At 50.7% G+C, this 22,006-nt stretch overlaps 1 protein-coding gene across 22 annotated transcripts in view; it reads left to right on the top strand.

The window, feature by feature from the left end:
- The window catches only part of EPS15L1 (epidermal growth factor receptor pathway substrate 15 like 1), a 99,778-nt gene that overhangs the window by 31,865 nt on the left and 45,907 nt on the right, over positions 1-22,006 (top strand). For all 22 annotated transcript variants that reach the window (XM_060144613.1, XM_060144614.1, XM_060144612.1 and 19 more), the window contains 7 exons: positions 1,967-2,092; positions 5,554-5,613; positions 8,136-8,369; positions 12,466-12,623; positions 15,022-15,178; positions 15,424-15,509; positions 18,505-18,577. In XM_060144613.1, coding sequence (XP_060000596.1) covers positions 1,967-2,092; positions 5,554-5,613; positions 8,136-8,369; positions 12,466-12,623; positions 15,022-15,178; positions 15,424-15,509; positions 18,505-18,577 — 894 coding nt within the window. The remainder of the gene's footprint in view (positions 1-1,966; positions 2,093-5,553; positions 5,614-8,135; positions 8,370-12,465; positions 12,624-15,021; positions 15,179-15,423; positions 15,510-18,504; positions 18,578-22,006) is intronic.

Genomic DNA, 22,006 nt, shown 5'->3' with positions numbered 1-22,006 from the left:
ATCCATTATAGGTTTTTGGTTTGTGGTTACCGTGAGGTTCATGTATAACAACGTATGCATAGGTGAGTATTTTAAGTTGATGCTCTCTTAGATTTAGAACGCATTCTAACAATCGTACATTTTTACTTCCCCTCACCACATTTTGTTTTTGACATCTTATTTTGCATCTTCTTATTTTGTGTTTTTCTTAACTACTTATTATAGAAATAGATGATTTTACTGTTGGTCTTTTAACCTTCCTACTAGCTTTATAAGTGGTTGATCCCTACCTTTACTGTATGTTTGCCTTTACCAATGAGATTTTTTTCCTTTCATAATTTTCTTGTTTCTAGTTGTGGCCTTTTCTTTTCCACTTAGAGAAATCTCTAGCATTTCTCATAAGGCTTGTTTAGTGGTGCTGAACTCTTACTTTTGCTTGTCTGTAAAACTCTTTATTTATCCTTCAAATCTGAATGATAATCTTGCTCGGTAGAGTATTCTCGGTTGTAAGTGTTTTCTTTCAGCACTTTCAATATATTGTGCCGGTTCCTTCTGGCCTGTAAAATTGCTGCTGAAAAGTCAGCAGAGTTTTATGGGACTTTGCTTGTAGGTAACTACTTGCTTTTATGTTGTTGCTTTTAAGATTCTCTCTTTATCTTTAATTTTTGCCATTTTAATCATGATGCCTTGGTGTGGACCTCTTTGGATTCATCTTATTTGGAACTTTCTGTGCTTCCTGGACCTGGATATCTGTTTTCTTCCCCAGGTTATGGAAATTTTCAGCTATTTCTTGAAATAAGCTCACTGTCCCTTTCTCTCTCTCTTCTCCTTCTGGGACCCTTATGATGTGAATGTTAGTATGCTTGAAGTTGTCCTAGAGGTCCATCTTAACCATTTTTTAAGTGTATAGTTCAGTAGTGTTAGACACATTCACATTGTTGTGTAACCATCACCACTGTCCATCTCTAGAACGTTTTCATCTTGCAGAATAAAACTCTGTCCCCATTAAACACTAACTTTCCATTCCCCCTCCCCCAACCCATGGCACCCACCATGCTACTTTCTGTCTATTAATCTGAGTACTTTAGGGACCTCATGTAAGTGGAGTCATAGAATATTTATCTTTTTGTAACTGACTTACTTCATTCTGCGTAATGTTTTTATGGATCATCCATATTGTAGTGTGCATCAGTGTTTTATTCCTTTTAATGGCTGAATGATGTTCCATTGTCTGGATGGACCATTTTGTTTATCCATTGTTCCATTGATGGACACTTGTCGAGAGTATTTTCCTAGGGCTCCCAGTGGCTCCAGCTTGTGGTCAGAGTGGTGAGAGGTTTGCCATATCCTCACTTCCCCTTGCCACAGGCTTTATTTCCATAGGAGGGCAGACTGGAGGCCCCTGCCCAGACCCTCCTCACTGACAGCTCCCTTTACATGCTGCCCGCATTTTGCATTTCAGAATGGTAGAGGCTGCTATTCTGCATTGCAAACCCTGCCCAGCCCTTCACTCTGTTCCTGAGGAGCTTTATTATTTATTTATTTTTTATTGTCAGACACAGAGGACTTCTTATGCTTAAAGTTGGTTTTGATAATTAGTTGCTTACATCTTTGGTTTATTTTTATATTTGGTTCTTTAGTTGTTTAAGTTCTATGGATTGATATCCAGATTTCGTTCTTCATTCTTTCATCTTTCTCATCCTAGTGAGCTAGGAGGTAGGTAGGAATGACCTTGGTCTCCCAGGCATCCCCTGTGGCAGAGAGTGAAGCCCAGCTCCTCTCTCCCTTGTTGATCTTGGCCACCAGATCCATAGTCACCAGAGGGCTGTATCCTTCTGGCTAGAGTTCACTCTGGAAGTGCAGTAGGACAGTCCTGTACTCTTAGGTGAGCCCAGCGCTGTGTCCTTGCCCATTTTCAATCAGCTTCAGGCCAGGGCTCATTTTGGACTCTCACACTTTTTCACTCAGGCTGTTTCTTTCCAACTAGGTAGAAGAAAAGGCAAAATTTGATGGAATTTTTGAAAGCCTCTTACCCATCAGTGGTTTGCTTTCTGGAGACAAAGTCAAGCCAGTCCTCATGAACTCAAAGCTGCCTCTTGATGTCCTGGGTAGGGTAAGTGGTTCTCTCACACCGGGCACTGCTGCTGAATCCAGTCAGCCCCATGCTCACCCCCCACAGACACTTCGAGGCCTTGCTGCACAGCCATGCAGTGTTGGGTTTCATAAGAGCCAACATGGGTGGAGCAATTGCTGCAGTTGGGCTGGCTTGGGGCCTCACAGGGTGCAGCTCACAGAGGCTCCCCAGCACACATGGGGAGCAGCCTGAGAAGTGCACTCACTACCCAGGGCTCGGGGCAGGCAGAGCTGGGACTCAAACCCAGACTGTGATTTCCCCCTCTGCATTGTGCTTCTAGGGGAAGAGTATGGGCATATATGTCTGTATTTCTTTTCTATTTTTAATTTTTGTTTTTTCCTGCCTAGGAACCTAAGGTAAAGGTACTTTCAATTCTGCTGCAAGTTTAGATAAAATTTTATGCATTCCCCCCATTTTTATTAAAAAAAAAAGCCTCAGTTTTGTTCCTATTAAATACAAGTTTTTTAGATACAGGTTTCTAAACCAGACTGTTTTCCTTCTAATGTTTGCGTTATGGCCCCTCATGTTTGCTCTGTGCACAAAGCCCAGTTCTGCATGGCTATCTCTGTGCTGAGTTTCCCGCTCTGGGTCGAGAGGGGATGGATGTTGTCATCTCTCTGGATGGAATTGCTGGTGTGGCAGGTGCAGACGTAGAGCAGGAGGGTGGAGCATGGTCCCTGCTGCCCCAGGCCACGCCTGTGGGTCTGGCTCATGACATTTGGTAGAACCATGGGGAAGGGTGCAAATTCCTACCCACTTGGATTCACCTAATAATTTTCCTGTTTGAATATCACTTTTGCAGTTACTGGCCCATTTGATAGGATCCAGATAGGACTTTGTTTTGAAATGAGGCCACTAAGAAAGGGGATCTCACAGATCCCTTTGTCTTCTTTTTGGCTGTGGTGTGGTGTAGACGGAGGCCTATGATGGGGACCCATGCTGATCACCAGTGGTCTTTATGAGGCAGGATGGGGTGATCTGTTCCTGCACAGTGTGACAGTTCTTCAAAATACCTGAAAGTTGGGTGTAATAATGTTGTAGAGCCAAATCCTGAACAAGACAAAGAGATCAACAGAGGTGGAGTGTGCTTTATTAGAAAGGGAGCTACGGCTAGGAAGGGTGAGTTCTGCAGATCTTCCACCTTGGCTCCAGGTCTTGTCCACAGGGGTCACTTCTCATCTACTCCTCTCTCGGTCTCTCCCTCCCTCCAAGCATCAACCCACACGTGCACCCGTTCATGCATGCATGCGTCCGTATGCATGCATCCATGTCCATGCACCCATCCATCCATGCATGCATCCACATTCACGCACCCATCCATGCATGCATGCATTCACACCCATGCATGCATCCGTGTCCATGCACCCATCCATCTGTGGTATGTATCAATGCACTCAGGCATCCATCCTTGCATCTGTGCACACACTCATTCACCTGTGCATCCCTGTACCCACGCATTATGCATCCATTTAGTCATTCAGAAGCATTTTTCGGAGTCTGCTCTGGGCCAGCTTTGTACTGAGCACTAGGAAAATGGGGATGAAATTAAATACAGTCCAGGAGATCAAATAAGTAAGTAATAGTTAAGATCTTGGTATTTATTGAGGGCTTAGTATGTGCTAGATCCTGTTCTAGCGCTTTGCAGGAATGAAGTCACCAGGTACTTGCAACTACTTTGTTATGAATGGTGTCACTTCCATTTTCCATGTGAGGAAATGGGGGTCCTTCAGAGTGGCTGGTTAGTCGCTCAGGGTTGCATGGAGAAGGGAATGAGGTCCTGGTGGTCCCCAGAGCCTGCACTCTTCCCTGGTGCTTACCCCCGCCCTCCCAACCATTGCCTCCCTGATAATCACGGTTCTGCTTGCTGGGGACAGTGGTAGAGGGGGAGGTTCCTGACCCGCCAGAGCAGAGGGGTACAGGGCAGGCAGGGAAGGCTGCCTAGAGTAGGTGCCCCTGGGTTGTAGCCTTTAGAGGGAAGGAACAAGTTGCAGATGACGGGTTGAGAAGGCCAGGCACAAGACAGCATGAGCAGAGGCAGCCTGGCACGCTGAGTACGACTGATATTCTCACCAGGCGGTTCTACCCCCGGGGGATGTAGAGCAGTACCTGGAGACATTTTTGGTTGTCCCACCTGGGTTGGGTGTTACTGATATCAGGTAGGTTGAGGTCATGGTTGCTTCTCAGTATCCTATAATGCACAGGATGTCCCACCACAGAGATGATCTGGCCCCGAATATCAGTGGTGCTGTGGCAGGGGAGGACTGTGGAGTCAGGAAGGCCTGTATGTGCCGTATTTTGGGGAACATTACTTTTCTGAGATTCTGCTTCTTAAATTGAGACCAAAGACGTAAAACACTCAGCCGAGTGCCAGACACCTTTAAAAGGGCATCCATATGCTTGAGGGGACTGCGAACAATTTGAAGTCCCTAGAGATCAAGGTGGAGTCCCAGGAGGCTGGGCTGGGGTTGAGGGACCAGCTAAGGGCACAGTGGTCTCCATGTGCACAGGGACTGGATGCCGTCAGCAGGGTGAGGTGGGGTGAGAGTGCATTCTAGAGCAGGTCCTGTGGTTACCCTGGGTACAGGACTAGAGGGAGGGAGGCCAGCTGGAAGCTCTGGCCTCTGTGGAGTGTTGGAGAGGCCCAAGCCAAGGACACAGCAGCAGGGGGTGAAGAGGAGGGTCCACATGTGAGAAACATCCCTGGGCTGAAGATCCTAGTGATTGATTGGGGGCGCGGGTACCAGCATATGTAGCATCACAGATGGGCCCTGGGCTTCTGCCTGGCTCTGGGCACTGGTGCCATGTGCAGCACTGTCCAAGTCAGACAGGCTTCTGGTCCTGGCGGGCTGACTTGGGTCAGGAAGCTAGTGCCTTGGTTGTACTTTAGAAAACCCAGCACACAGCCTTTGATCCATGCCTGCCTTGTCTTTCAGGATGCTAGGTCGGCCTGGCATATTTTGTGGGATCTTTCTCACCATCCACTGATAGGGGAGAGGAGACAAGATCCCACAGACCTACTCAAATGCATTCCCGTGGCCCTGCCGTGAATGGGGGCAGGGGCTAGATGTGTGTGTGTCTGTGTGTGTGTGTGTCAGTCAGTGGGGGCGGGAAGGCGGGCTTGTGTTCAGAGCAACGCCTGCACCAAAACCAAAGAATCTAAAAATCAGGGTGGACGTGATTACAATCATGATCATTTGTTAGAGAAAATGAATGTTAATATGGTGGAAAGGATCTTGGAATTGACAGTATTTCATTGGATGATGGTTTTTCAGAGAACCTACAGACTGGTTCTTAAATGCATTTTGATTGCCTTGTCTTAACCCTGGTGTGCAGTCAGAATCTGAGTTCTGGTGGGCATGCGTGCTGCCACACAGGCCTTTCCTCCCAGCAGTCCCTTGGTACTGCCCCCCGCTAAGCCTTGCTGCTCTCTTCCCTTGCAGGTCTGGGACCTCAGTGACATCGACAAGGACGGGCACCTGGACAGAGATGAGTTTGCTGTGGTAGGCCCCTGCTGTGACTCTTTTTCCCACTCTGCTGAGGAAGCAAATGTGCAGCTCATGTGGGGGTTTCTTGTTTAATTTTTTAAATGTTTATTTTGACATAATTTGGGTGTAATTTGACAGAGAATTCTTTCGAATCTTCACTCAGATTCCCCAGTGTTGCTGTTTTACTACACTGTTTTATCCTTCTCCCTCTCTCCCTCTCCTCTCCCCTTCCTCCTCTCCTTCTCTCTCATTTGCATATGAATGTATACATGGATATGTATACACAATTAATTTTCCCTTTGAACCATTTTGAAGTAAGTTTCAGACATGGGCCTTTTCATCCTGAAATACTTCAGTGTCTGTATCCCCAAACCAGAGAATTCTCTTGCATAACTGCTGTCCAGTTCAAAATCAGGAAATTGACATTGTCTAATTTATTACAGTATCTATTATGATAGGTTATATCATATATGTTATATATTAGTATATCTATTATTGTATTAATCTATTATCTAATCTAAGGATATTATTCACATTTTGCCAGTTGTTCCCAAAATGTCCTTTATAGTGAAAGAGACTACAGCCTCGTGTTCTTTTTTTTTTTTTTTTTTTTTTTTTTTTTTGCAGTACATGGGCCTCTCACTGTTGTGGCCTCTCCCATTGCGGAGCACAGGCTCAGTGGCCATGGCTCACGGGCCCAGCCGCTCCGCGGCATGTGGGATCTTCCCGGACCGGGGCACGAACCTGTGTCCCCTGCATTGGCAGGCGGACTCCCAACCACTGCGCCACCAGGGAAGCCCCAGCCTCGTGTTCTTATAATCTAGATCAGCTCCTGCGTCTGTCTTTGTGTCTCATGGCCATGTGGGCATTTTTAAGGCCAGTGATGTTTAGTGTGTCCTTCGGTATGGGGTTGTCTGCTGTTTCCTGATGATGATCCAGGCCATGCACTTTTGTGTGGCAGGTCCCCACCGAGGTGATGCTTGTTCTCCCCAGGGCACATGACATCGATAGGACATGTGATGTCTTATTCCATGTCTTACTACCTTGATGTCAACCTTGACCCGACCTTGATCAAGTTTGGGGTGGAGGCTTCAGGATTCTCTCTTTTCCTTTGTGCTCAATCTTTCATGAGAGACACGTGGAGACTGAATACCCTGTTACCCCTACAACTCTCACCCGCTAGTTCTTGCATCCTCCCAGGAGTCTCACCTGAATCAGTCAGGTTTCTGGTAGTTGCCAGATGATGATTTTCTAATTCTGTCATTCCTTGCACATCTTCTAGCTGGCCTTCTACTGTAAGGAACTTGTTCATATCAGGGTGGACTTCTGGATGTGTCCTCTGTTCTCTGTTCCATGGTTTATAATCCTTTACTGGCATGATTTATTTTGCCCAGTGGGAGTTCCTCCCAGCTGACTCCTTTGTCATTTGGTCACATCATATCATTCTTGAGCACTTGCTTACTTTTGGCACGATAGGATTTTCCTTGCTCTTTCCTTGCTCTTTTTTCTTGCTCTCTCAGCTCCATCATCAGCCATTTTTCCAGGGACCCCCAGTTCCTTATAGTGGAGAATGGTATTAGAAACCAGGATCTGGGCACTGAGGTGCTCAGTGCCCCTGCGATGCCACTGCTTCCAGGCCTTCTCAGCAGACAGAGCTGGGAAGTAGGCATATGTGTAGACATGCCCACCAGGTGCCTTAGCAGCCTGCCATCTACTTCCACGTCTGCTTCTGTTCATGCCAGAGCCCTGACACTCCCACCCTCTTCTCCTTTTAGCAGCAGTGCTAGATCTATGTGAGGATTGGGGCTCTTGTGTCCTATGGGCTGCCTTCCCATTCAGCTGCCCTCCCTCCACACCCCTGTAGCTCACCACTGTAAATTTTTACCTGTGTTAATGATCTGTTGGTAGCAACTTAAAGACTAGTTTGAAGTGGGGGGGGGAGGTTGTCATTTTGGTTTTGTTTTGTTACTTTTTAAAATAGACTTTTCAATCCTTGTTTTAGACAAAGTTCATTTTCCCCTGCCTACCTCGAGCAGGAGAGCCACCTGTCGATCCTCAGCACACACGCCCTTTTGGGTAGTTTTGTGTCTCCTGAATATCTTGAGGTACCTGCAGCTCTCACGGTGTGCCTTTTTTCCCCTTCCAGTTTTCTTGAGATGTAATTGACAGACAGCACTATATAGGTTTAAGGTGTACTATCATGGTGAGTCTGTGGACTTCCACGTTCCATTACTTTGAAAGTCGTCAGACCTGGAGACAGTGGCCTTGCTGTGTGGCGAAGGGACATGTGTGGAGTCTGGCATGATTGTATTCCTTTTGTACTCATTTCAGTCTCTCGTGATTAAACATATGTCTTAGAAAATTATGCATTGGCAGTGTAGCTCATCAGAAAGGTTTATTTTTACTGTGTTCCATTTGGAAGCAACCTCAAAAAGAGCAGTCTTCATCACATCACTGCAGCCCCTGAAAGAGCTGCCCTCTGCCCACCCTGGCCCTGGGCCTCGCTACCTGAACGCCGTTCTCTTTTGTGCTCACAGGCCATGCACTTGGTGTACCGAGCCCTCGAGAAGGAGCCTGTGCCCTCCGCCCTGCCCCCATCCCTCATCCCACCGTCCAAGAGGAAGAAGACGGTGTTCCCGGGAGCTGTGCCTGTCCTGCCTGCCAGCCCCCCGCCGAAAGACAGCCTCCGCTCCACGCCTTCCCACGGCAGCGTCAGCAGCCTGAACAGCACTGGAAGCCTGTCTCCCAAGCACAGTATCAAGCAAACACAGGTACGGTGCCCTCTGCATGCATGGCCACGTCTCCGAGCAGCTGTTTGCACTGCTGTGTAGAGTGCCAGCAAGATGTTTCTCAGCAGCACGTAGTTCGTGACCCAAGAAGGGTAAAGTCTGTGATTAAATTAAATCTTTACAATAGGTGTCGTAGTCCTCTCTGGCTGCTGTGACAGTGCTGTAGACTGGGTGGCTTCTAAACAGCTGATATTTATTTCTCACAGTTCTGGAAGCTGGAAGTCCAAGATCGAGGTGCCGACAGATTCGGTGTTTGGTGGGGCAATTCCTGGTTCACAGGTGGCCGTCCTCTTGCTGGGTCCTCACATGGCGGAAGGGCCATGGAAGCTCTCTGGGGTCCCTTTTTTAAGGGCACTAATCCCATTCGTGAGGGCTCTGTCCTCACGACCTAATCACCTCCCAAAGGCCCCACTTCCTAATGCCATCACAATGGGGCTTAGGACTTCCAGCGTATGAATTGAGGGGGGGGGGGACACAAACATTCAGACCATAGCAACAGGGATTCAGAATTAAGTTTCTCATTCACTTACACATAAATACCGCCTTTCCCCAGCACTACTCACCCCTCTGCCCCTCCTGCCTCGGGCAGACCCTCTGCTGGGAGGGCGTGTCCCCAGATTGCATACTGAGGCACCTGGCGTCGTGAGCCTCTGCTCACGGGGCACCTCATCTGGGGAGCCTGGTGTGACCACACCCTGGACCAGCTACCCTCTACCTGCTCTCTTCTAGATTTCCCACAGCTGGCCTGTTATGCGGTTAATTATGTATCATCTGTCCAGTTCCCCCCCAAAGCCCCGCCATTAGCTTCATGAGAGCAGAGTTCGTTCTTGGTTATAATCTCAGCATCTAGAAGAATCTCTGGTACTCTGATGCTCATTAAAAATATGTTGAGTAATCAGGTAATTAAGGGAGGTATCCATCTCGTGTTAGGAAGACAGGAGGGGGCTCCAGCTCTCCATGTGAGAGTATCTTATATGTCAAAAAAGACGTTTCTTGTTCTTGCAAAGGCAGCATCATAATGGGCTCTTTGTAAAAGGGCACCTTGGAGATTGTCTAAAACGTGCAAGGACGTGAGTTACATGTGGAATCATGCTTTACTTTCTACCTCATTTGTGGTTTCAAAGCCAAAGCAATGAGTTGTGACAAGAAGGCCAGCCAGCACCCCATGCAAGTTTGGAATATGATAAAAATGAAAACAAGAAAGGCATAATGAGACAGTGATTTCTCTTGATAGTGACATAATTTTAAAGTTAAATATTCGACTTGCAAGGCTCATTTTCAAGGAGCTTATCACATCCTAGAGTAAAAAAAAGAGATCAGAGAGGGTCGATGAGGCTTGGTTATAGGGGCTAACACAACTCCCCTCACCACTCTGGCCAGTTGGAGAGGCGTGGCCTCTGGTTGGTGAGTTGTATGCGGCTCTCTGTGAAGGAGCCCAGCCTCAGATGGCCCAGCCTGGGTACCTTTGCCAGCTCACCAGCTGTGCCCGGCACTTCCTGGGGGTGCTGCAGTGACTGTGCGATGGGCCCCTGCCCTCTGTGGGGAGACAGACGATAAGCAAATTGGTAAACTAAGGAAGGTCCACCAGTCATGAGAAAGCAGAGCAGGGCCTGGCCTGGAAGTGTCGGGGTGAGGAGGGGGGCGTGCTCCCGTGAGTGGGGCCAGCTGGCAGGCTACCGCTGCCGCGGTGACATCTGAGCTAACACCTGAATGATAAGCCATCTGAGGACTAGTGCATGGCAAGGCTCTCAAGTGGAAACGCTCCGTGTGTCCTTGAAACCGGAAAAAGGCTGAGGCAGGGTTAGCCAGGGGATGGTGAGATGGAGTCGGAGAAGCGGGGCTGAGGCCAGCTACTTAGACCTACATGAGCTGCTGTGTTTCAAGACCCAACACCTTGAGTCTGCAGAATTCTTGCCGAAAGCTCTTAAGTACCGTAGGTTAGGCTAGATGGAGTATGTTTTACTGACAAGGAAGCAGGCAGGGCTGAAGTTGTTGTTGGGTGCAGGCCAGCCAGCCTCATAATACCATCCCCTGGTGATCTGGCAGCTCTCCCCAGATCCCAGGAGCATGCTGCTGACCCCCCTGACTAGACCAGTTGTACTAGTGGCCGCTCTTGGGGGTCACAGGTGGGGGTGTCTTTGTCCCCGTGGAAGAGGGGCAGCTGGTGGAATTGCAGACATGAGAACGGGCATTTCTGTGGACCCACAAGTTCCATGCTTTCCCCTCCCCCACTTTCCTCATCCCCAGGGCAACAACACCCTACCTGGGGCCCCCAGAGGGCCGCCCAGTCCAGCTCTCGTGGCCATATGTGAGGGGAAGCCCCTTCCAGCCACCAGGGTCTGTTGCCATTGACTGGAGGCCTACAGCTGCTAAGCTGACCTTAAACCCAGCCCTTTCCAGGAGACCCAGCTCCAAGGGGGAGGTTGTTCAGTGTTGGATTTTTAGCTAAGTAGGCATCGGATTCTTGCTGCTGACATACCCTGAGACCCCCAGAAATGAGGCAGCAAGTTCATTGTGTTTGCGCAACGAATGTCTGGACCCTCATCATCCCAGAGGCGTGATCTGTTGGGGCCCATGGGACCCAGAAACCAATCCCGCCTCAGCTCAGCTTGTCTGACCATTGCTCCTTCTTCTGTGGGCATCTCAGTGTCAGCATATGAGCTCGTTCCAGGCTCTTGACTTAAAGACAGCAAGCCTCTTCATTAAAGCTCCTTTATGTGCATCTTTACGTCTCCTCTGAACTGTTCAATGACAGACCTGAGGTGGCTTAGAAAATTCCTGTAATGCAGCAGGTAAAACGCTATCTCAGTTCTCGCTGCCTGAGCCTTTGCAATTTGAATCTGGTCCATAAATTCTGATGATTTTTTTTTTTTTTTGATAAATCCTTGCTGTCCTAAATCATTCTACTCCCTACCCCAAACCCTGGGTAATGTGTTGTCCCTTTCTTCCCAAAATTACTTTCTGGATCCCTGGTGCTCACATCAGGATCCCACTGATTTAGATGATAAGAGAGACCTGGTCAGAAAAGCAGATGAAAGGAAACATCTCTACAAAAAGGGGCAGAGACGCTGTGAAACATGCTGTGATGGGAGCCCCAAAGGTCAGAGGTGACACACCCAGAATAAGCAATTGAAGAGGCCTGCCACCAAGTGCCCGAGGGGCCTGGATGCCTCTGAGTTGGAGGTGCTCTGGCCCTGGCGGACCCTGGCATTTGCTTTTCTTAAGTAGAACTGGAGCAGGTGGTGTAAGAGGTCACAGGTGCACGAGGTGGCCGAGCCCCAATGCACTGAAATCAAAGCAGCTCGCTGGGCTCTCAGCTTCGTCTGCCATAGCAGGGTCCTCGTGGATGTGGGGCGCTCACAGGTGGTGGGCGTGCTCCTCAGAGGCCCGGGCTCCCCCACCAGCACCACAGGGCCCTGAGTGCCCGCCTGTCATGCAGGTGCAGTTTTCACATCAGCCTCACTCAGTGCCTGTCAGTGCCTTGTGTGTACTGACACCTCACAGGGGGTCTGCTGTGTCGCAGGGAGTGGGGTCAGGGTCAAAGAAGGATGGAGTACAGAATCCTGGAACTGTGGGCGTTGAGAATGCGCCTGCCGCTGCAAAGAAGGTCTGCAGGTGGAGGACAGAAGGCCAGGAACGCTGGCATCGGTGCTGGGCCGGTTCTCGGGAGACAGTCCTTCCAAAATGAGTGGTCAGGAGGGTCCTCTCTGGTACACTTGAAGTCCCCTCCTGGAAGGGGATCACTTTCCATCATGGAAGGCTTTCCTTCGTGTCCCAGGCAGCGGGGATGGAAGGGCTATTGGTAGAAGGACCTGCTGCGTCTTTACATCCCTCTCAGTACAAAGATTTCAGGGCACTGTGATGGGGTGGAAAGAGGTACAGACTGGCCACTGGGTAAGACTGACCGAGTCAGCATTAACCTCTCTGAGCCTCAGTTTCCGCTCTTAAGAACAGGGATCCTGTCTGCCCTCTTGGCTTGTGGGGGGTTTTCTGCTAAAATGAGCATGAAAGCACTTCAATAGTGTATATTTGCAGGTGATAAAAAGCTTGAGGATTAACTTCTGAAAAACCTTTTCAGCCAACAGTAAACTGGGTGGTGCCAGTGGCGGACAAGATGCGATTTGACGAGATATTTCTGAAGACTGACCTAGACCTGGACGGCTATGTGAGCGGCCAGGAGGTGAAGGAGATCTTCATGCACTCGGGCCTCACCCAGAACCTTCTAGCACACATATGGTAAGAGCAGATAGGTGGACGTCTCTTCCTAAGTACAGGGGGTCTCGCTGTGTGAAAGTAACGGCTGTGGGTGGCTCACACGTTGAGTGAGACTTGTGCTGTGTGAAGGGCCGGAGCGGGTGAGCAGGACAGGAGGGAGCGGTAGTCAGGGCTGAGTGTAAAGACCTCTACCCTGTATTCCGTGCATGTCAGTTCACCCTCCTCCAGCAGGAAGGTCTCCTGTTTTGTCCCTCCAGAGAGCTCTGGGGCAAGTTCTTGCTAGTGGTTTTGCAGCCTTCAGCCCAGCCAGTGAGGGTGCAGATGCTCGGCCCCACCCCCTTCTGGTGGAAGGGTGCAGTAAGGGCCCCAGAGGCTCCGGCAGGGCCACCCTGGGCATCAGGGCTGTGGCCATCTCTCCTAGAGGCCCTTCCCCGTGAAGGTCAGTGACACGGCTGGTGGGAGAGGGTGAGACTGGTCTGTACCTCAGGGCTGGTCGAGGAGCCGTCTTCACCCCCACTTTCCTCCAGGGCCGGCGGAGCGATCTTTATGGCACTGGGGTGGCTCCTTTTGTAACTAGCCAGTGGTGAAAGTCGCTTCCTAGCTTTCTCAGTGGAGAAAGCCCTCCCACTTTAGAGGGCTTCACTTGGGAGTTGTAAGAAGAGAATTTCCATGTAATTCTGGAGGGGTGAACCCCTCCAAATAGAGCTGTGAAATTCACTGTGACTTGGGGAAGGAAATAACCATCCTTAACAGTAATTCAGAGATAGGCACGTTACAAGGTGAGGCCCTACTGGAGAAAACGGGCTGTCCCTTCTGAAGAAGCACACGACACCTAGTCAGTTAGCAAAAGACTGTGGGAAGCCTGGCCCCTTGTGACGAGTCAGGGGCAGTCTCTATCAGGCCCTTCAGATCCAGTGCCCCCTTTATCACGCTGAAATGCACATGCATGGAATTCAAATTATACCCTGATCATAACATAGAGTAATTTATAACATGTATCTCAACCTGTAAGTGACATGACAATACGTAAATGACACAACGAAATCACAAATACGCTTGGATTAAAAAGAAAACACGCAGAAGGCATTGCATACAGGGAGAAAAAGGCAAGGACGAAAGAGTGAGCTCTAGAGTAACCACTGGGACAGTGAAAGGACAGGCTGGGTTTGTTTGCAGGTGGCCAGGTGTGGGAGCACATCCAAAGTGGAGATAACAAGCCACAAAGGATTGAAGGGACGAAACGAGGACGTAGGCGTGTCCCCCGCAGTGCCTGGCACCGTGCCACTCAGCGTGGTGTCAGAATAAGCACAGTCATGCTGCCCTGGGTGGACGCGGACAGAGTACCCCTGCACGTGGGCCTGCGGGCCCCCGCTCCTTCAGAGACCGGGGAGCAGGGACGGGCCAGAGAGATGGGACCGCAGCCCGAGAGCTGCCGTGGGCTGGGTGTGAAGCAGGACTGGCCCTTGCCAGCAGAATCAGGAAAAATAGTTGCAGTTCGAAATTATCACACCCCGCCCTTGAACTGTGACAAGAACAAAGACATTTTAAAATCAGGCTTGAATAGAGACATTTACAGGGGTCTCCACCAGCCCTGTTCGCTCACAGCGTTTGGGCCTGAGTCTGTTACACGTTCCTGGCTCTTCTTTGCTCTGCATCAGGGCATGGTTTCACTACTCTCTCAGTAACTACGTGCAGTGGGAAGGAGACTGCGTGTTGAGTGGACAGAGTGAAGGGATGACATTTTTCACAGCTGTGGAGGCCTTGTCCTGGCTGCGTGAGGCTTCCCTTCCCGTACGGCCAGCTCTCGGTGACCAGGGGTGTGGCAGAGCTTCCACACTGCCTTGCCCATGTGCCAGGACACCAGAAGGCCACAAGGGCGGGGTCACCTTAGCAGCGAGGGACTGACCCCTGTGTAGCCATGCCTGGCTTTCCAGGCCCCGTCCCCTCATGATGACAACCCCAGGTGCTGCTTGTCATCCCCATTGAAGACCAGCGGCTCAGGCCATTCTGATAACCCAAGGCTGCAGGAACCAGCTGAGGGTCTGAGTGTGTGCACTCGGCTCCAGCTTCCATTTGCACAGTAATGTGAATCGCATCCACTGCCTGCACACCATCAGAAGCCAGCTGCATGTCTCCTGGCTGCTAACAGGGCTTCCCAAGGGACCGGCTCCTCGGCCCGTGGTGGGGGTGGGCTTGGCGGTTCTCCAGTTGGGAGAAGAGCCCCCTCCTGCCCTGACGCTCTGGTGGGGGGGCTGGGACTGCTCCCCAGGAAGGGGATGTTCAGTAGAAAAGGAGCTGCAGCTGTGGCCCATTGTTTTTATCGTTTTTGTTGTCCATTTTTTAGAAGTGTGGGTTCCATGTACTTGGAACCAATTCTGGTGTTTGTGATGTGTAATTAGCGTCCCCACATTTCTCCCAGGGCTCTGGCCGATACGAGGCAAACGGGGAAGTTAAGCAAAGACCAATTCGCGTTAGCTATGTATTTCATTCAGCAGAAGGTCAGTAAAGGCATCGACCCCCCTCAAGTCCTCTCGCCGGACATGGTCCCACCTTCAGAGAGAGGCACTCCCATCCCGGTGAGTAGCCGCTGGCCCATCCCTATCGTGTTTGCGCCACTTCCCTCAGCCCGCCACCAGGTGGCGCTGGCAGCCTGCCCAGCCTTCACTAGGGCCACTCGGGGTGTGTCTGGGCTGCCCAGATGGTTCCCAGGCTGGGGGCTGGAGACAGATGATTTTATCCCTTATTCTAAGACCTACTAGCCCGTGCTGTGCGGTGGGGTCAGCTAGCCAATTTGTAATTCTTTGTCTGAATTTGGTTGCAGGACAGTTCAAGTTCTCTTGGATCGGGGGAGTTTACCGGTGTGAAGGAACTTGATGATATCAGTCAAGAGATCGCCCAGTTACAAAGGTATGTTAAAGCGTCTCCTTCCCTTCAGATTCCAACCAAATCTACGTCCCAGGTTGTTATCGGAAGTAGCAGAGGCTTGTGAACCATGTGGCGAGTTGACCGTCATGAGTTTGTTCAGCAAAAATGAAGGGACACAGATTCTCCTGAGTTCCTGAATTGACTTAATGAGCTCAAGTACTGACATCCTCAGTGGGAGCCGGTGTGGGCTGTGGGGTCTCAGACACATTGTTGCTAGGTGGCCTGCAGGGCACCCACCCCCACCCCCCACGCACCCCCGCCACAGGAAGGCCTTGTAATTTCTGAACACATAAAGTGACTGAGTCTCAGGTAGTGACACTGCTGCTTAGGAGCAACAGGTCAACTCTGAGTCTCAGGCCTTGTGTCCAGGTTTCTGTCTTCACTCCCAGCGCCCACTGCCCTGGTTTCCCCACCTGTAAACAAGGGCTTTGGATGGGGTGTCTGTACTCTCAGAGTCTGGCATAAAAGAATACATCTACTTCCTGTATGCCCCTGTGATCTTCTGCAGAACACCATCCTCTTACCAATTAATTCTGGGGGAGGGTTGGGGGGGGTGCAACGAGCAGAAGGGCCAAAGGCACCCAGCCCTCCACGGGAGACAGACTGTTTCTTGACCGAAAATGAAAACATTACTTTGCCAGAGCGAGCTGGATCCCACTCACAGCTGGATGCCCCTTGGGTGGTGTACTTTGTGTCCTTAGTGGAGCAGAGCCCTGAGAAGCAAAGGCAGGTCAGATGTCATGTGAGACTGGTTAGGTGGCTGGCTGGCTGGCCACAAAGCCTCAGCCTTGGCCACCTGCTGAAGCCAGACCCTCTGCTTCATGCTCAGCCCAGAGGATGGCTCCCATCTGTCATCTGCTCCCTGGGGCTGTATTTCCAAACCAGAAATCAGCACGTGGAGCCTGACAAGGCTGAGAGGATCCGTGAGGATGGAGGGCCAGTGTCTCAGAGCCTGGGCAGGCCTGTTACTCAGGACTGCAGGTAGAGGAGGGAGGGGACCCTGTAATGCAAGGGTTGGGGTCTTGGAAGGGACAGTGGTGTCCCAGTCAGGCCAGGGCTGCCTCTTCACAGCTGTGCAGCCTCTGGCAGCCTGGAGCGTTTCCCTGTGAAGGCAAGAGGCAAGCGTGTGCAGAGCAAGAGTGTGCAGGAAGCCAGGCCTGGGTGGCTTTGAGAGTGACCTTCAGGCCTGTTGCTTGGCGGTGTGGCGAAACACGCCTGTCCCCTTGACGTGACTCAGTCGTAATGGGTTGGATGTAAAGAGCACGTTGTATCGTTAGGTAGTTCTTAGACTTGTGGAAACGAACATGCAGATACTCGCGGTTCCATGTCTGGCCCAATGTCCCAGAGGGGACCTTACTGTCGAGCAAGGGCTGGGTTCCCAGCAGGGGAGGCAGGGTATGTTGGCCACATGAGGTTTCTGATGCCGAGGCAGCCCCCTCAGGCTGCTGTAACAAACTCTCACAGACTGTGGGGCTTGAACAACAGGCCCATACTTACCCCCATCGTGGAGGCTGGAAGTCGAGATAGAGGTGCAGACAGATCCAGCGTCTGATGGGGCCCATCTCCTGGTTCATCGACAGCGTCTTCTCGCCATGTTCTCAGAGGGTGGAGGGGCAAGGAGGTCTCGGGTCTCTCGTAAGGGCATTAATCCCATTCCTGCAGGCTCCACCCTCATGACCTAAGCATCTCCCAAAGGCCCCACCTCCAAAAACCATCACATTGGGGGGTTAGGGTTTCAACATATGAATTTGTGGGGGGCACAAACAGTCAGTCTCTAAGGAGGAGAGCAAGGCTGGTTGCTGCCCCGGGGGAGCTGTTTGCAGCTGAGGAGGCAGGCAGGGCCCCACCAAGCCCTGGTGCGCACAGCGGCCAGCCACAGCCTCCTGTGAGGGAGTAGCTGGGGGCAGCTGCCGGGCCCAGAGACCCTCACTGCCGCATCTTGCTGCCAGCCCTCTGGACTCCTCACCCAACTTTGCATCACTCCAAACACCTCACCATGGCTCCTCCAGCCGAGCTATGCCTTCCTGTTCCCATCGCCTAGAATGTTTTTCCATCATATATTCCCTTCATAGGCCGTGTCCTCAGAGTCCTTCCTTGGTCATCGTATGCAGGACATTGCACACCCCCTTTCCTTATCCCATTGGATTTCCCTTCGTGGTACTTAGGTTGTGTGCCTTTGTGTGTTGATTTGTTGCCTGTCTCTCTCACTGGCCTGTGAGCTCCGTGAAGGCAGGGCCTCACTCCGTGTGTCCTCGTGTCTTCAGTGCTCAGTCTTCTGAGCAGTTATTGCTCACCATTCATGAGCGAGTGTACGTAGGATTTAGAGAATGTATTCATTTTCTGTTGCTGTGTATGGAATGGCTTAAAACAGGATTTAGAGAATGTATTCATTTTCTGTTGCTGTGTATGGAATGGCTTAAAACAGCACAAATGGCTTAAAACAGCTCTGTAGACCAGGAGTCTAGATGGGCTTAACTGGGCTTCTTGCTCAGGGCCTCACAAGGTCGAATTCAAGGTGTTGTCCAGGTAGGTGGGGATCTGAATCGAGTTGCTCAAAGTTGGGAGTCTGGGGTCTGCTTTCCGTGCTGTGTGGCCAGGGGCTCATTCTGCTCTGAGAGGCTGCCCGGTGCCTGCTCTCTCGTGACCCCTCCATCTTCAAAGTCAGCAGGGGCACATCCAGCCCTTCTCACCCTGGACATTGCTTTGACATTCTCTGCTTTAAAAGGCTTGTGCGGCCATGTTGGGGGCAAAGCCTCATGGCATCCACAGGTTCGACCCACACTTGTAGGGGAGGAGGTCAGGTAGGGCAGATGGTCACTGGGGGCGTTCCTATACTTCTGCCCCCCACTGAGTGGGGCCAGCCCGGGTGGGTTTCTGTGGGATGGATGGGATTGGGTCTTGAGAAGTTGGGATACTGGGGGAACGGTCAACTCATTCACTCTATCTGTGCTTTCCTGAACTATTTTTAAACACACAGAGAGAAATACTCACTGGAACAAGACATTAGAGAAAAGGAAGAGGCAATCAGACAGAAAACCAATGAAGTACAGGTAAGCACTTGGCTGGTTTTCGAGGAATCAACCTTGTGTCACACGCAGTGCAGGGAGTTCCCAGCAGTGATGGTGGAGCAGGGCAAAGGGGGGGCACCGATGCACTCATTGGAAACTTGAGCTTTTGGGGGCTTCCAAGTGATTTTTTTTTTAGTTTCTTATACCATAAGTAGTGGATTTTTTAAAAATTGAGATGTACAATTCATATAACGTAAAATCTACTGTTCTAAAGTATACAGTTCAGTGGTGTTTAGCATGTTCAGTGTGTTGCTTAACGACCACCTCTGTCTAGTTCCAGAACATCTCCATCACCCCAAAAGGGGACCCCATCCTCATTAGCCGTCTCTCCCCATTCCCGCTCCCAGCCCCTGACAGCCACGAATCCACTTTCTGTCTCTATGGGTTTGTCCGTTCCGGACATTTCATATAAAGGGAATCATACAACATTCGGCTTTTTGTGTCTGGTTTCTTTCACTCAGCCTGAAGGACAGTCCTGCTTGGAGAGTCTCCTTGTGGGTGGTGGTGACAGCGACACTGGGGGTCTGACTGCTGGGGCTCAAACCTGGCTCTCCTTAGCAGCTGTGTGACCTTGGGCAAGTTACTTAACATCTCTAGGCCTCGTGTGACGTTGGTAGTGAGTGGTCTGCTCTCCTGGGCGGTGGGCTGGAGCATGGGGTCTGGCATGTGCTCAGCACTCACTCGTCGTCTGGGCAGAGGGAGGCTGTGCCAGAAGGGAAATGGTCAGTGCGTGGGAGCTGCACCCTTGAAGAGACATCGGTTCCGAGATGTCTCAGGTCTGAATGGATAGAGACGGCTCTGCCGTCGTGAGGAGACTCGAGTTGTCTGTGGGGCTCTGAGAGCGTGGCTGAGCTGTGCCGCTGGGCCTGACAGTCTCTGCGTGGGGCTTCGAGTGCTCTGAGCTCAGAGCCAGGGAAGGAGGAGCGAGGCTGAGCAGTCAGCGCTGCAGCCCCCACGGCTCGGCCAGGGGACTGTGGGTGGGTGGCTCAGCCTCCCGGCCTCCGTCTTCCCACCTGGCAGTGAGGATCAGCGCCAAGAGCGGCATCTGGCCGCCGTGTGCACCGCCTGAGTGGCTGGTTCTTTCTGGGCCACTTCCTAGGGCAGCGACCTGAGCCAGGCCAGGGGAAGCAGCACCTGACTCAGTCAGGCTCATGGGGTGCTGGGCAGCCCTCTTTCCCCCTCCCCTGAGCCTGTCCGCAAAGGGGCTCTAGGATTCCATGAGATACCCAGTGGACAGATGGCATGCAGTGCCTGCCCGCCGGCTGCGGGAAATGTCCTCTGTCGTAGCTGCCGTCTGCAGGTGGGGTAGGGTGGATGCTTTGGGACTCTCATTGGTTCACGCTGTGCAGTGTCCAGGCTCTTCTTTCCTGGCTTCTCACTCTGTACACGTTGGCATCAGGGGTTGGGCCTTACATGGCCCCTGGAATGTTTTGGATTAGAAGGCAGGGAACAGCCTGCCTCTATCATCGTGTTTTGGTTTTGTTTGGTTTTTTTTTCTCAAATGAGTTGCATCATTTATATGACCACAGGTGAAGTGACTCTATTTTTCTGGGTGTTTGTATGTTCATCCTATCATTTTATTCTCACCTCAGCCCTCTGATTTCCACCCATGTCCTAGAACTGACCCCTCAGACACAGTTCCCTGTCACCCATATCACCTCACCCCCATCCTTTCAGCTGTTTGGTGTGGTGGTGCTGGCCTCATCTTCCCTTTCACCTTGGCCCTGGCCCGGCTGGCCACGTGGGTCCCTGGGCAGTTCTCCCTCCCGTTGTGTCTGGGTCGCTCTGCACGAGCTCTGGTTTGCATTCCCAAAGCTGGGGATCTGGGTGCTGTGATGGCCTTTGGCTCCAGGGAAACCAGTCACCGGGTCTCTGGCACCTGCTCCTGGGCAATTCTAAGAAAGCCGTTGGGTCGCTGTGATGCCTGGAGGTGCTTTCCCCTCTGATCTGTGGCAGGCTCAGCAAGGCTACCCGAAACCCTCGCTACTGGGCTCTGACAGTGCACTCCTGCAGCCTTTGAGATGCTGGGGTCCGTGTGGGCCCCGATGGCCCCTCAGAGCTGGAGGGGGCCCAGCTCCAGCCAGGCCAGCCCCTGTCCCACAGGAGCATCACGTGTACTCCAACGAGGACAGGCCCCTGCTGTCGTGTGATGGCAGCTCCTTGGTCAGGGACAGAACACTATATATATTTTAAAGTTCCTCTGTGAAAACCAGGTTTGATTTTGGTTCCTGCTGCCTTTTCCCAGATGGGTTTGGCCAGGACATCATGTGCCATGCCTGCCAGCACAGGCTGCAGGTCAGGGCCCAGCGTCGAGTAGCAGGCCTTGGTCCTCAGGTTAGTTTATGTTTGGTTTTAAGCAGTGGAGCTTCAGCTTCAGCCCCCTCAGGCCTCCCCTTCCCCCTCCTGCCCTGGGGATCTCTCCATTTCCATGGCTACTGTCTTAGTGAGAACCTGCAGCATCTTTGCCTGGTTTACTGTTGCATTTTGTGTTTGTAACAACAGCTTCACTGAGATGTAATTCACATACTATACAATTCATCCATTTAAAGCGTATAATTCAGTCGTTTTTAGCATATGCACAGAGTTGTACAGCCATCGCCACAGTCAATTGCAGAACATTTTCATCACTCCAAAACGAAACCCCCTACCCATTAGCGATCCCCAGTCCTTCCCCAGCCCTTGGCAACCACTAATCTACATTCTTTTCTCTGGATTTTTCTGTTTGGGACATTTCATATCAATGGGATCACATACTATGTGGCCTTTTGAGTCTGGCCTCTTTTCACTCAGTGTAGTTTTCAGGGTTCATTCATGTTGTTGCATGTGTCAGTGCTTCATTCCTTTTTATGACTGAATAACGCTTCAGTGTATGGCTGTTTTATTCATTGCTTCGTTAGTTGATGGTTGTTTGTGTTTTTCTACTTTTTAGCTATAGCAAGTAATGCCACTGTGAATATTAATGTGCAAGTTTTTGTGTGGATATATGATTTCACTTCTCTTAGGTGTGTGTGTATATATATACATTTAAGAGTGAAGTTGTGGGTCACATGGTAACTGTATGTTTAACCCTTTGAGGAATTGCCAGACTGTTTTCCAAAGTGGCTGTACCATTTTTCATTCTCACTTTCTCCACATCCACACCAACACTTGATATTTTCCATTTTTTATTATAGCCTTCCTAGTGGGTGTGGAGGGGTATCTCATTGATGCTGTCCCTAATGTTGATGAGCATCTTTTCACGTACTTATTGGCCATTTGTGTATTTTCTCTGGAGGAAAGCTAATTCAGACCCTTTGCCCATTTTTAAATTGGGTTATTTGTCTTTTTATAGTTGAGTTGTAAGAGTTCTTTATATTTTCTAGATAAATTCCCTTATCAGATAAATGATTTGCAAATATTATGTCCCCATCT

Source organism: Lagenorhynchus albirostris, chromosome 3 (genome assembly GCF_949774975.1).
Source record: "Lagenorhynchus albirostris chromosome 3, mLagAlb1.1, whole genome shotgun sequence".
Classification (NCBI taxonomy): domain Eukaryota; kingdom Metazoa; phylum Chordata; class Mammalia; order Artiodactyla; family Delphinidae; genus Lagenorhynchus; species Lagenorhynchus albirostris.
Note: the sequence above shows the minus strand (reverse complement) of the source record. Positions and strands in the feature narration are given on the sequence as shown.